Source organism: Adiantum capillus-veneris, chromosome 20 (genome assembly GCF_014529385.1).
Source record: "Adiantum capillus-veneris isolate H3 chromosome 20, ASM1452938v2, whole genome shotgun sequence".
Lineage (NCBI taxonomy): Eukaryota > Viridiplantae > Streptophyta > Polypodiopsida > Polypodiales > Pteridaceae > Adiantum > Adiantum capillus-veneris.
Window position 1 is genome coordinate 101,449,362 of NC_140950.1, and position 14,720 is coordinate 101,464,081.

The window sequence follows — 14,720 nt, forward strand, 5'->3', positions numbered from 1 at the left end:
TAGTTCCCAAACAACATTGCAGAAAATCAAAGTCTATCCAATTGAAAAAGTTTTGATATCATGGCAACTGCATACGCCAAGAAATTAGCAGATTTCCAAATTACTCTCAATGTTTTAGCATGTGCGGGGAAAATTAGAACTCTGCAATAGCGACAATCTGTATGTGTGTTTGTGTGTTGAAGCTACAAAAGTTAAACCGACGTAATTAGTAAGGTGATAAAATGCTTGGAATGAAAAATAGCAATGCTTGAAAGGCAAAAAGAAAGTCAAAGACACCCCCTGCAGGACCAAGGCAAAAAGAAAGTCAAAGACACCCCCTGCAGAATCAAGGTAAGGACTGTTCCGACTGCGAAAGTGCAACATAGAGAAACCCTGAGAATCCTTTCGTCAAAAAGGGTGTCTTCTCCCAGTACCAATGCTGCAGCTGGCTTTTCTTGAAACAAAGACATGATCAAAGGTCTACCCCCAAAAGAAACTATCACTAATAATGCGTTTCTAAATCATCTAAATCTTGTGGAAAGCTTTTTGAGAAGAAAAAAGTAATACCACTAGAGAAAATTTCCTCTTAAATCCACCCGCATTGTATAAATGATCAGAATTTTAAGCTTTTTCATACTATATGTATCCTGCTTTTCCAATGCTTTTTGAAGATTCACTTGTCTATTAGATTTCCACAGGCAATCCTTCAAATCTTGCCGGTTATCAACCATGTACATCACACCGGGCTAGCTTGCTTTGCACCGTCTAGACGATCAAATTTCGGCCTCTGGAGGATCACCAAAGAATCATTGCATGGAAATTTTGCAAGAATCAGTTGCTATGTAACGTAAGCATTTGGTTCTTCACGATCTTAAAGCTTCGGATCTCTTTAAGATCTATGTACACAAACTTGCTAAAAGAAAGAGCGAGCACAGAGACTAGCGCATAAAGCGATTCAGCTCAGCATCCACTTCCGCAAGTGCTGCCATTATGTACTCATGTAGCCCCTCCCAAGCATCAACGTCCTCCTCACCCATACTGGAACTTCTTGTGATACTATTTTGAACGACAACATTCCTACCTGCAGTACTACCTTCTCCTCTGAGATCAATGCCCCGACCAGTCCGCCTTTGTCGAAAATTCATAATGGGGTTCCCATCATTGATGGCTGCGCTTGCCCTTTCATTCTTCTTGGGGCCCCGTCGAATATCTGCCCTGCAACATGGGCAGCATGCATGGTTGCGTTTGATCCAAGGAGTCAAGCAGTCTACATGAAACTGGTGCTTACAAGGTAGCATAAACAGCTTATCTTTTGCAACTAATTTTTCGAGGCATACAGGGCATTCTGATTGGTCTGCGTCTGCTTTAGCCTTGCCCCACAATGATGAAGAGGGCTTGTAAACCACTTTGCGACACTTGCGTAGCACTGCCGCCGTATCTACACGCTCAGGAGGCTTTTCTTCTCGCTCTCTACTTCTGCTTGTTAACCATAACCAGTCTGTGAAAAGCCTGTCCATAGCATTGACCTCATACGCAAGGGATTCACTGGACCTGAAAAATCAATAAGATCAAGGAACACTCTTGATGACCTTGTAAATGAATTAGTCTTTTAAACCTCTTACACAACTATTTACCTGGATCTAGCACTTGGGCCAGGAGGAACTCCAGCAAACTCATCAAGAAGGTTCCAAATGTCCATGGGCAGTACTGGACGAGAACTGCCACTCTGCATTGCAATGGAGGTTCTCAACTGTTTTCAGAAATAGAGTTCACAACTTGTAGTAGAAAAAACGTTCAAAAAGATATGTTACCTCCATAAGGTCAGAACAGTCTGAACTTACGAAGGATGAGAAGCTTAAACATATACAAAAGCAAGGGACACAACAAAAGATAAAGAAAACACTAAATCATTTAATTGTTACTTAACAAGCATACATAAAAACAAACCAGTATTCACTTGAAAATGCCTTTAGTAAAGGCTTATGTAAGCCTTTTCTAAAAGCCTTTTCACGTTAAAGAAGCTTACTTCTTGACTGAAAATTGGAAACAAATATTCAACTTTAAAGAAACAAGAATAAGACATTACAAGGACGTATCCTTCATATAAGCTAAAGACTGAAAAGAAAAACTACTACGTACCTACCTAGAAGAGGCAATATGAAAACTTGAAAACTTGACAATATGCGCCTCTAACTTCGCTACTTGTCCAAACACAGAGAATAAAACTATCACCTTAGCCAACAGCTATGACATCCCTCCTCACATCATCAGTGCCAAGAGTAGATGCAAGTTCGTATAGAGTGAGTTCATGATCAAAACATACTGTGTAAAACCAATGAACTGAGTTTGTAGCACACTTAGGAGCTAATGGGCATACTCAGCCAAGATCAAGGCTCGAGTAAAAATATCAAAAGCTCTGCAGTTCTAAGCAACAAATCAGTGAGTTACTAAGCTAAGGGCTTTTTTAATCTCCCCACTTTTATTAAATTTATTGATACTTTTCTTGAACATTACAAAAGAAGAAACATTGAAAATAAATTTAATCAACGAACGTTTTTCATGATTTTTTTGAATGACTATCCTTTCTTGTCTTTATTCCACGACTTCAAACTCATGTTAAAAGATTGTCTATTGAGTTCTCTTGTTTGCAATGCTGTTTGATTATTTTGTCTTAAGTAAGTTGAATAATTAGCTTCGTATGTAAGGCTAGGATGCTTGATCGACTACATGTTCACAAAGATTGATTTTCGCTCAGGCTATTATCGAATCCGGATTCAGGAGATTGATATCCCCAAAATCGCCATTACCACTCGCTATGGCCACCTTTTGGTCTTCCAAACGCTTCTGTAACTTTTAATTGATGCAAGATATTTTGCGAGAATTCTTAGACAACTTTGTCTTCATATTCTTTGGTGATATCTTGGTCTACTGTAAATCAAAAGAAGAGTGTGAAGCTCATGTTTGAAAATTATTATCAGAGATTCTACGTACATTTTTCACTCCTAAAGTCACGTATCTAGGCTTTGTCATTTCACTTAAAGGAGTATCAGTTGATCCTGAGAAATCGAAGATTTTGTGGAATACTTTACAAAGCGAAGTCAGGATTCCTAGGAATCAGATGATAGTAGAGGTCATTTGTAAAGGACTGTGCTCTCAAAACAGCATCACTAACCGATTTACTGACGAAAAATGCCAGAATCCATCGGCAAGGTAGGCATGATGGAGTATTTGATCTCCAGCCTTATTCTCAAACTTTAAGACTTCACCCAAAATCTTGAGGTAGTGACATACGCGAATAATCTTGCCTTTACGAGGTGTTTTGAGATTAGAGGGAAGAGTTGTAGTTTACACTTCTTGAAAGCTCAAGATACATGAGGTTAACTATGCCACTCATGACTTGGAATTACTCACAGTTATACATGCTCTCAAGCTTTGGAAACATTACCTCCTTGGTTGAAATTTCAAATGGTAACTCATCGAATAAATTGGATCTTCACCCAACCTAACCTCAATATTAGACAATGAAGATCGATAGAATTGCCACAAGAGTATGTTTTTGATATTAAAATCGGACTAGGTAAGGATAATGCTGTAACAAAAGCCTTAGTCGCAAAGCTTTTGTGGGAATTATTTCAATGGCCAACAATCCTATTCAGAACAAGGTCATGGACGCTATTGTTAAGGATGTAGAATATTAGAAGCTTATTACAATCCTAGCAGTGAGAATGTATCCAAGCCTTCACATTAAATTCTAGAAGACAAGCAACTTCACTATAGGAATCGTTTATGAATACCTAAGATGCTACCTCACAGAATGCTTTTTTATATGAAGCACATACTAACCCAACTTTAGGACACTTGGGCTATGTCAAAATCCTCTTTTTTCTTAGCAGATATTGACTAAGCCTTAATCTCCTTGCAAAAGCTCCAAGCATATCCACAAAAGCTCTCGCTCGCTGCTGATGGAGGCTCATGCTCCACCTCAGAGGGACTCTTAAGAAGCCCCCTCGCCCAACCCTACAGAACCCACCATCCGACTTGCTCTTTTGCCGACAAAGCAAGCGAGCCTCGCAGCAGAGGTGGAACGCCTTTAGGTGACTTCCGTCATCTGCAAGATTCTCGGCACCAGACCCAACAGAGGAGTGGTGCGTGATCTTCTCCAGGCCCGCCTTCTCGAAGAGGTGGGCAAGATCTTGGATGTTCACTTCCTCGGACGCGGCTACTATCAGATAAGAGTTCGAGACCTTCGAGATGACGTCCAAGGTCATCGCACTGAGCCCCTTGGCCATCCGAGCAGTTGGAACCCACTCTGGACAGTGGAGGCATGGTTTCGATCCAGCTACAGATGTTCTGGTAGAGGAGGCAGACCTTCCTATCTCTGTCTACTTTCCCGGTTTGAGGAGGGAGTACCTGCCACTCTTGTCAAGGATAGGCTCAAAGATTGGGACTGTCCTGAAGATACCTCACACGACAGCCTCTGTAGCAACCAAGGTGGCCGGCATCCCCTCAGTACGTGTTCTGGTTCGGGACACCCACACTCTCCCGAAGGTCATCCTACTACCTCGGGTGAGTGGAGCTTGGTTCTGTCAGAGCGTAGAGTATTCGGGCCTCCCGAATCAGTGTTTCATTTGCAGACAGATGAGCCATTTGGCAAAGGCATGTCCTCACAAGAGACCTCGATCCACAACGCATGCGCAGCCTCCCGAGGCTGAGCATGCTTAGGAGCCAGACACACATGCTGGTACCTCGACTGAGACCAGCGCTCAAACAGCTGACGATTGGCAGCAAGTGCGTGGTCGCCGCCGTCGACAGAGACGCGCTCAGCAGCACTAGGTTCCGATTGGGAACCGTTTTGACCCCTTCAACACGGCCGACTTGAGGAGGCTCCGTTCACTTCAGTTCCTCCACCTCCTCCCTCAGACATTGCCGCTCCGCCTCCACCTCTGCCTCCCGTCCCTCCTCTCTCACCGGTAGGACCCACATCCTCATCTCCGGATCCCTCCTCCACTCCTCCTCAGACGTAGGAGACTAGATCCCTTCTCTCTCCCTGGTGGGCCCACAGTGTAAGGTGCAGCAGAAGTGAATGTTGAACTTTGCTCAAGATGAGTGCTCCGAACTGTGCTCAAGGTTCCTTTTACTTACGTAAGGAAGAGCCTTCCGTGCCTTTAATGAGAGAGTGCAAGTGATCACAAACAGAGTGGATAAACACTGTGAATGAAGGTGCTGAGACTGAGAGATAGAGAGGGAAGAATACGACACCAGACAAGTTATCAAACCCTCCTCCAAGGGCCCCTCTCTCTATATGGCGAGAGAGGTCTATGCTATTGATTGCACAAATCTGGTACAAGATACTGATGCAATTCGTGAGGCTATGATGCAATGTGGATCTAAGTTTGGAGACGACGGTGACGACAAGTGCAGCGACGACGACGTATCTGCTGAAAACGCTGAATTTGCTGCTGTCTATACTGCTGAAAAATGCTAAAGTTGCTGCTGTCTTATGCTGCTAAGAAAACACTGGTATGCTGCTATCCAAACACTGAATTGCTGCAGGGAAAAACGCTTTCAAGCAGGCTTGATAAACGTTGTCCAACTGCTGCAAATACTGTCCCAATTGGCTGATTTGGCTGGTCTTTAAAACGCTGATCTGAGGGCTGCTTGGCGATGGAGATGATACCGAAAAACGCTGGGCTTTGCTTGGTGAAAACGCCAGGATCTGCAGGTGTTCTTGCTTGAGAGAGAGAGAGAGAGAGAGAGAGAGAGAGAGAGCGAGAGAGATGCCTGTTGCAAGAAGCTTGTCTGTGCACTTCTTCCTCTTCTGTCAGATTGCACTAGCGCTAGGTTTTCTTTTATATTTGCTTAGTTCATTTGCCCTACCCAGTTCCCAACAAAAGTCACTTAAAAATAATAAGTGAAAAATGGCTAAAATAGGAAAAATAGGTTTTATGCACAAGAAAATGCTCCTGATGGATTCTAACGGTAATGCTGATGATCATGATGTGTGCAACCAGAGGATATGCATCTACTCTAAGTGCCTGGCATGCACGATCCGCGAACAGACTCACAAAAGTGCCAGAACACTTCCTAAGCTAGGCTAACAGAACCCTTGTCATGAAGTAGCTTGTCCACATGTACATAGGGTTAGATGTGCACGTGACATCCCCTCCTTTTTAAAGTGAGGTACTAGTACCGAGCTGCATGGCTTCCTTGTAGTCTGCCAACAACTCTGGGTAATCTTTGAAAAACTCTTCGTCGACCCACACTGCTTCGTGGGTTCCTCGATCTTTGAACTTCAAAAAGTATTGTCTCACTTGCTTCTTTGAACCATGTCGAAACCGATGCAACACTTGCTTCTTTGGGCTGCGCCGAAAGCGACACAAAGTCTTCTGAGGCTCCTTCAATGCTTCAACTTCGTCTAGAGTCATGCATCTACCTTCTTCAAGAATCTCCGATGATGAAAATTCCTGAAACCACTTCCAACACAAAAACATGAATATACCCATTCCATGCAAGGTAACTGGAAAAAAATCTAGTCTCTCGAAAAAATTGTCCATACAATGCAGATGAACAAAGTGACGGAGTGTCAAACCGTTCATCAAACACACGCAAACAATGGGGTCGAATCTTGTCTTTTTTATCTATATCAATCAACTGTGGCAAAACACAATGGAAATGCTGATGCTTGATGCTCAATCCTTCTTGTGCTCTTTCTGATACTCTGTCATGCCAAGGAAGAGACATGGAATGTGAATTCCTTGGGTGCAAACATTTCATCTTTTCATGAGAGTATCGCATACATCCGTGCTCATTCATGAGTGAATCGTGTTCAGCGTACAATTCATGCCTATTAAAAAGGCATCACATAAGGACGGTGACTAAAATACAGAAAAGCATCACAAATGCAACACTCGAACATTGTCTGCTGACTAATCATACGAACACATAGTACGTCCTGGGGGTGGTCTGTGGACCTCGACTCAAGAGCCAAGATCGGTTCTTCGTGATCGAACGAATCTTCTTGTGGGGGTTCTGTGGACCTCGACTCGAGAGCCAAGATCGGTTCTTGGTGATTGATCGAACCTGCAATGAGGTTCGCTTGACTAGAAAAAGCATCAACTAACCCATCATTCTTCTGAACAATCATCATGCTCGTGAGAAATCACATCTTGATCATGCAAATCATCATGCTTATTATTATCATCCAAATCATCATGCTTATCATTATCAAGCAATTCATCATGCAAATCCTATGTGTCATGCTTTGGAGAAGAAGAGACTGAGAGAGTCTCCTTCTCCCGATTCTTTTCAATCTTCGCCTACACATTAGGAATGAGAGATGAAGAATGAACAACTTGCTCATGATCCAATTCTGTTTTTCTTTCTGCGGCCGCCAAGCGTAGTTGCTCGAGCTCACGCTCTATGACTGCCATTTTTTCTTTGCATTTACGCTCTATGGCTGTCATTCTTTCTTTGTGTTCTGTCTGTCTTTCTGCTTTTCTTGCTTCGCGTTCTAACTTCTTGTCTATCATCATCTTGTCGAAAGCCTCCATAGGAGTTAGTGCAATCCTTGGCGTAGATGAGGAAGAGGGAGGGTCGAAAAAACCTCCTGGTGGAGAAACTTCTTCTTCGCCTCTTCCATGCTCACCACCTCCATGCGAAGTATCCATTCCGCTTCGGGTGATGACAATCCACTAAAGTCGTGGGTTCTTAAGTTCACGAGTAACTTGGGTTCTTGTGGGTCTTGGGTTCTTGGGTTCTTCAGGGTCTTGAAGTTCTTGAGTTCTTGAGTTCTTGAGGTTCTTGAGGTTCTTCTTTAGCTTGCAATCTGTGTTAGAGAAGGATCTTCTCTTCACCCGGGCTCTTCTCTTTTCCACGGGCGCACCCCTTGGCGGCCTTGCGCTCACATCAAGGTTGCTTTTTCCCACCTCACGCCGATTGGCCGGCCGCTTAGTGCACGGTCTGCTCTCAATGAGTGAAAAGAGGCATAAGGGAAGGCTGGACAAGCCCTTCTTTCTTGGGTTTCTTGTCACTCTTCAAAAACACGATTAGGAATTGACACGCCCAAGAGGACTTGGGTTACGTGCGACCTCAACAAGCAAAAAAAAAATATGTGATTCTTTCCTTGAGTGATACAGAACACTGCCAAAGCTCTGATACCAATGTTAGGTGCAGCGGAAGTGAATGTTGAACTTTGCTCAAGATGAGTGCTCCGAACTGTGCTCAAGGTTCCTTTTACTTACGCAAGGGAGAGCCTTCCCTGCCTTTATAATGAGAGAGTGCAAGTGATCACAAACAGAGTGGATAATGTCACGTGACACATCCAACCCTATGTATCCGTGGACAAGCTACAGCATTACCAGGGTTCAGTTCAGTCAAGTCAGTCTAGGATAGGAAGTGATTTGACACTTTTGTGAGTCTGTTCGCAGACCGTGCATGTCCAGACACTTAGATTAGATGCATATCCTCTGGTTGCACACAACATGATCATCAGATTTCCATCAGAACCCATCAAGAGCATTTTTACAATGCATAGACCTATTTTTCCTATTTTTGACATTTTTCACTTATTATTTTTAAGTGACTTTTGTTGGGAAGTAGGTAGGGCAATTTTGCTAAGTTTGTATATAAGCAAACCTAGCGCTTGCACTTTCTGGCAGAAGAGGCGACAGGAGTACTCGCTCAACAGGCAACTTCTCAGCTAAACCCCCAAGAGGCCTAGCGTTTTTGCATCACAGTAGAGAGCTGGCGTTTTTGGACCAGATCAGCCAGTGTTTTTGCTCTTGCAGATTCTTGGCGATAGCAGACCAAGCAGACTCCCCAGCGTCAGCAGATTCTCCACAGCCTGACCATTTTCAATCCTAGCGTTTTTGCATCTGCAAGGCACTTCAGCGTTTTTGCAGATCTTCGCGACGGAACCCCCACAAGCATCAACGTTTTCAGTTTTCAGCCTTTAGCACTCGCAGAAGAACCCCCGAACCTCGCAGATCTCACCTTCCCGCAGCAGATCCTCGCCACACATTCAGATGCCGCAAAGTTTACAGATTCAGCCCAGAAAACGCAGATTCCAGCATCTGCATTTTCAACGCGTCGTCGTCCCTTCAACATCGTCATCGACAAAGAGTTAGAATTCAGCAGATAAAGATCTACACTGCATGCACAATCTTTTAGGAAGATTAGATTTTTTCCATTCACTTTACATGTAATGTGTATGTTCATGTTTTTGTGTTTGTCACGTGACACATCCAACCCTATGTGTCCGTGGACAAGCTACAACATGATCAGGGTTCAATCAATCAAGTCAGTCTAGATTAGAAGTGATATGGCACTTTTGTGAGTCTATTCGTAGACCGTGCATGCCCAGTCACTTAGTGTAGATGCATATCCTCTGGTTCAACATAGCATGATCATCAGTATTCCCATCAGAATCCATTAGATTCCATCAGGGAAATTTTCCAGTGCATTTAGTCTATTTTACCTATTTTTGGCATTTTTCACTTATTAATTTAAGTGACTTTCCAACAAAAGTAGGTAGGACAATTTGGGTAAGAAAATATATAAGCAAACCAAAGTTAGCACTAAATGGCAGAAGAGGCAACACGAGCCAAGCTCAGCAGGCCACTTCTCAGCAAGACCAAGCCTTGGTGGTTCCCTCCAAGCAACAAATCACGACGGATCAATCACGACGGATCGATCTTGGCTCTCGAGCCTTAGGTTCGTGCGACCACAACAAGCAAAAAAAATTCTTGTGATTCTTGTGGTTCTTTCCTTGAGTGATACAGAACATTGTCAAAGCTCTGATACCAATGTTTGGTGCAACGGAATGAATGGTTGCGCTTTGCTCAAGATGAGTGCTCCGAATTGTGCTCAAGGTTCCTTTTATTCTTATGGAAGGGAGAGCCTTCCGTTCTTAATGAGAGAATGCTATGATCACAAACAAAGTGAATGGACACTGTGCCTGCAAGTGGATGAGACTGAGAGATAGAGAGAGAAGAGAGATACGACACCAGAGACGTTGTAAATGCCCTCCTCCGAATCACGACGGATCGATCTTGGCTCTTGAGTCAAGGTCCAAAGAACCCCGTAAAGAAGAAGCGATCTTGGCTCTCGAGCCTAGATCCAAAGAACCCACACAGGAAGTATTATGTGTTCGCATGATTGATACGCACGCATTGTTAGAGTGTTTCATTCGTGATCGTTTCCTGTACTTTAGTCAGCGTCCTTATGTGATCCCTTTTACTAGGCATGACATTGTACATTGAGCACGTTTCACTCATGAATGAGCACGAATGTATGTGGATTGTTCATGAAGAGCTGAAAAGCATGTATTCAAGGAAGTCACATTCCATGTCTCTTCCTTGGCACGACACAGTTGTACAAAGAGCACATGAAAGTATGAGCACCAAGCATGGGCATTTCCGTTGTGAATTGCCACAGTTGATTGCTTTAGATCAGAAGAAAAAGATTCGATCTCATTGTTTGCATGTGTGTGGTGAACGGTTTCTCCCTCCGTCTATTTGTTCATCTACATTGCATGCACAGTCTTTGAGAAAGACAAAATTTTTTCCACTCACTACATGGAATAGCTATGTTCATGTTTTTGTGTTGGAAGTGGTTTCAGGAATTTTCAACCATGGAGATTCTTGAAGAAGAAAGAAGCATGACTCTCGACGAAGCTGAAGCATTGAAGGAGCCACAAGAGACTTTGTGTCGCTTTCGGCGCGGCCCAAAGAAGCAAGCATTGCAGACCTTTATGAAGTTCAAGTACCGCACGACCGACACATCAGAGTGGGCCGGCAAAGAGTCCCTTCCAGGATTCCGGATGTTGTTGGTGATCTCCCTCGACGCCATACAGTTCAGTACCATTACCTCGCTTTGAAAAGGACGGGATGTCACGTGACACATCCAACTCTATGTGCCCGTGGACAAGCTACAGCATGATTAGGGTTCAGTCAGTCAAGTCAGTCTAGATTAGAAGTGATTTGGCACTTTTGTGAGTCTATTCGTAGACCGTGCATGCCCAGTCACTTAGTGTAGATACATATCCTCTGGTTGCACACAACATGATCATTAGTATTCCCATCAGAATCCATCAAATTCCATCAGGGGAATTTTCCAGTGCATTTAGCCTATTTTACCTATTTTTGGCATTTTTCACTTATTAATTTAAGTGACTTTCCAACAAAAGTAGGTAGGGCAATTTGGGTAAGAAAATATATAAGAAAACCAAAATTAGCACTAAATGGCAGAAGAGGCAACAGGAGCCAAGCTCAGCAGACCAATTCTCAGCAAGACCAAGCCTTAGTGGTTCCCTCGAAGCAGCAGATTTCCCATTGCCTAGCGTTTTCAACAAGGAACATCGCCAGCCATCCTCAGTCACTAGCGCTTGCATTAGCATCGTCTTTCATCGCCGGAAATCACAGAGAAGCTAGCGTTTTTGGTTTACAGCATCCCTAGCGTTTTTGGTTTACAACAGCCCAGTGTTTTTGGTGTCAACCTCAGCCTTGCAGATCCGGCACAAGCAGTGATTTGCAGCCCTAAAGACCAACAAGAACCAGCCCCAAAAAGGTAGCAGATTCAGCCCCAGAAAGACCTCAGTTTTCAGCCTTGAAGATCATCAGTTTTCAGCCCTAAACCTGCAGATTTTCAGCGACAAAGACCCACAGAAAACAGCCCCCAAATCAGCGTTTTTGGACTAGACGCAGATTTCAGCCCACAGCGTTTTTGGACAGCAGTAGAAAGATTTCAGATTTCAGCCCTTAGGTCGGTCTCGTCCTCACCGTCGTCATCGCCGACATAGCCTAGACTTGCCTCAGTCTCATGCATACCATTTGTACCAGATTGTGTAATCATAAGTAGACCACTCTCGCCGATGAGAGTGGGACCCTCGGAGGAGGGTTTTACAACGTCTCTGGTGTCGTATCTCTCTTCTCTCTCTATCTCTCAGTGTCATACACTTGCACGCACAGTGTCCATTCACTTTGTTTGTGATCATAGCATTCTCTCATTAAGAACGGAAGGCTCTCCCTTCCATAAGAATAAAAAGAACCTTGAGCACAATTCGGAGCACTCATCTTGAGCAAAGTGCAAACATTCATTCCGTTGCACCTAACAGTGTTGGAAGTGGTTTCAGGAATTTTCAGCCTCGGAGATTCTTGAAGAAGAAAGAAGCATGACTCTAGACGAAGTCGAAGCATTGAAGGAGCTACAGAAGACTTTGTGTCGCTTTCGGCGCGGCCCAAAGAAGCAAGCGTTGCAGACCTTTATGAATTTCAAGTATCGCACGATCCACACCTCAGAGTGGGCCGGCAAAGAGTCCTTTCGAGGATTCCGGATGTTGTTGGCCATCTCCCTCGACGCCATACAGTTCGGTACCAGTACCCCACTTTGAAAAGGAGGGGATGTCACGTGACACATCCAACCTTATGTGCCCGTGGACAAGCTACAGCATGATCAGGGTTCAGTCAGTCAAGTCAGTCTAGATTAGAAGTGATTTGGCACTTTTGTGAGTCTATTCGTAGACCGTGCATGCCCAATCACTTAGTGTAGATACATATCCTCTGGTTACACACAGCATGATCATCAGATTTTTACAAAAAATAGTCCTATTTTTGACATTTTTCACTTATTATTTTTAAGTGACTTTTGTTGGGAAGTAGGTAGGGCGATTTTGCTGAGTTTGTACATAAGCAAACCTAGCGCTAGCACTTTTCTGGCAGAAGAGGCAGCAGGAGCACTCGCTCGACAAGCAACTTCTCAGCAGAACCCCCAAGAGGCCTAGCGTTTTTGCATCACAGTAGAGGGCTGGCCATTTTGAACCAGATCAGCCAGCGTTTTTGCTCTTGCAGATTCCTGGCAATAGCAGACCAAGCAGACTTCCCAGCGTTAGCAGATTCTCCACAGCCTGACCATTTTCAGCATTTTTCAGATCGTCGCGACGGAATCCCCACAAGCATCAGCGTTTTCAGTTTTCAGCCTTTAGCACTCGCAGAAGAACCCCCGAAGCTCGCAGATCTCACCTTCCCGCAGCAGCTCCTCGCCGCACGATCAGGTCCCGCAAAGTTTACAGGCAGATTCGAGCATCTGCGTTTTCAACACGTCATCGTCGCATCGTCGCCATCGACATCGTCATCGACATAGATTCAGCAGATAAAGATTTGCAGATTTCAGCCCTTAGCGTTTTCAGTTTTCAATCCGTCTCGTCGTCGACATTGTCAGCAAGTCCAAGCATTGCAGAGATTTGTGCAATCATAAGTAGACCGCTCTCGCCATAGAGAGTGGGCCCTTCGGAGGAGGGTTTTACAACGTCCCTGGTGTCGTATTCTCTTCTCTATCTCTCAGTCTCATGCACTTCCATTCAGAGTGTCCATTCACTTTGTTTGTGTCCATTGCACTCTCTCACTAAAGGAACGGAAGGCTCTCCCTTCCGTAAGTAAAAGGAACCTTTGAGCACAGTTCGGAGCACTCATCTTGAGCAAAGTTCAACATTCATTCCGCTGCACCTTACAGATAAACATTGTGATGGCGAGAGAGGTCTATGCTATTGATTGCACCTGCAGTTTGTATTAATCAGCTTCCTACATAAGCAACACTATTTTCATTCTAGTGATTTGAAATTTCTCTCAGCACACTAGTTGACACATTGTACATTGTTATGGCAAGGATCTTATCGGTTAGACTGAATGGCAATGAAACAATTTTACACATGTTAGAGCTCCTACGTTTGAAGAGGGCAAGACTCTCCGCTCCACAATTATGAAAACTTATGGTTATTGACACATGTCTTAGAATGCCTACGCCTTGTGAGGCAGGACTCTCCGCTTTGCAATATTTTCATGGAAATTTATGGATGTCGATACATGTGTATTAGAGTGCCTACGCTTGGTACGGCAGGACTCTCTGTGGTTACATTATATGTGGAACTGGCCCACCACATTTGGTATGGATTGATATGACAGGATATGATGAATTAGTATAGAAAGCTGGACAGATGGAGGTCTATTTGGAACAAAAATTCTAAGCAAGGTTGCACTCCGGACCCATGCACATTTACTTCATTTTTTGCACTCCCATCACCCCATACACATGTTCTACATTTTTTGCACTTTTAAATTGCTTCCTACTAATCATTGTTACTCTTTTGGTTTTTAGTTACTCATTGTGCTATGCAGGCATGTACTCAAAAGTTTTGCACCTCGCACTCGACTCCACCACTTATGTATCTCGCAACTGAGGGTAGTTGCTTTTTCAACCCCGGAGTATGTTATGGATATGGGATATGTACATCTATTACTCGAGTGCTCATTAGGAGCTATAGTATTTGTGTCGGCCGGTCAATGTGTGTTCATTTTGAGCATTGAAGAATCTATAAATAAAATACGTGCAAGAGGGAAATGCTCATTCTTAAACGGGGGGAGATTGCACCCAGCGCCTGTGTCTTTCTTCTCCCCTCTTCTCTCTTCTCTCTTGCTGTGCCGGTATAGCACTCCGCTCTAGGAGGTGCGCTTGCACACTGTAAGGTGCAGCGGAAGTGAATGTTGAACTTTGCTTAAGATAAGTACTCCGAACTATGCTCAAGGGTTCCTTTTACTTACGGAAGGGAGAGCCTTCCGTTCCTTTAGTGAGAGAATACAATGGACACAAACAAAGTGGTAAACATTGTGAATGAAGGTGCTGAGATTGAGAGATAGAGAGAGAAGAATACGACACCAGACAAGTTCTCAAACCCTCCTCCAAGGGCCCCA

The 14,720-nt window shown here is 43.9% G+C and overlaps 1 protein-coding gene across 2 annotated transcripts in view; it reads right to left on the reverse strand.

Annotated features, from left to right (window-relative positions):
* Nucleotides 1-549: 549 nt before the first annotated feature.
* LOC147432999 (E3 ubiquitin-protein ligase AIP2-like) overlaps nucleotides 550-14,720 on the reverse strand; it is a 62,369-nt gene continuing 48,198 nt past the window's right edge. Inside the window, exons 2-3 of one of the 2 annotated variants that reach the window (XM_086492748.1) lie at nucleotides 1,614-1,705; nucleotides 550-1,530 (exon numbers count right to left, since the gene is read on the reverse strand). In XM_086492748.1, coding sequence (XP_086348874.1) covers nucleotides 918-1,530; nucleotides 1,614-1,705 — 705 coding nt within the window. In that variant the 3' untranslated portion in view covers nucleotides 550-917. Of the gene's footprint in view, nucleotides 1,531-1,613; nucleotides 1,730-14,720 lie in introns of both variants that reach the window. The other variant, XM_086492747.1, reaches the window with a different exon arrangement.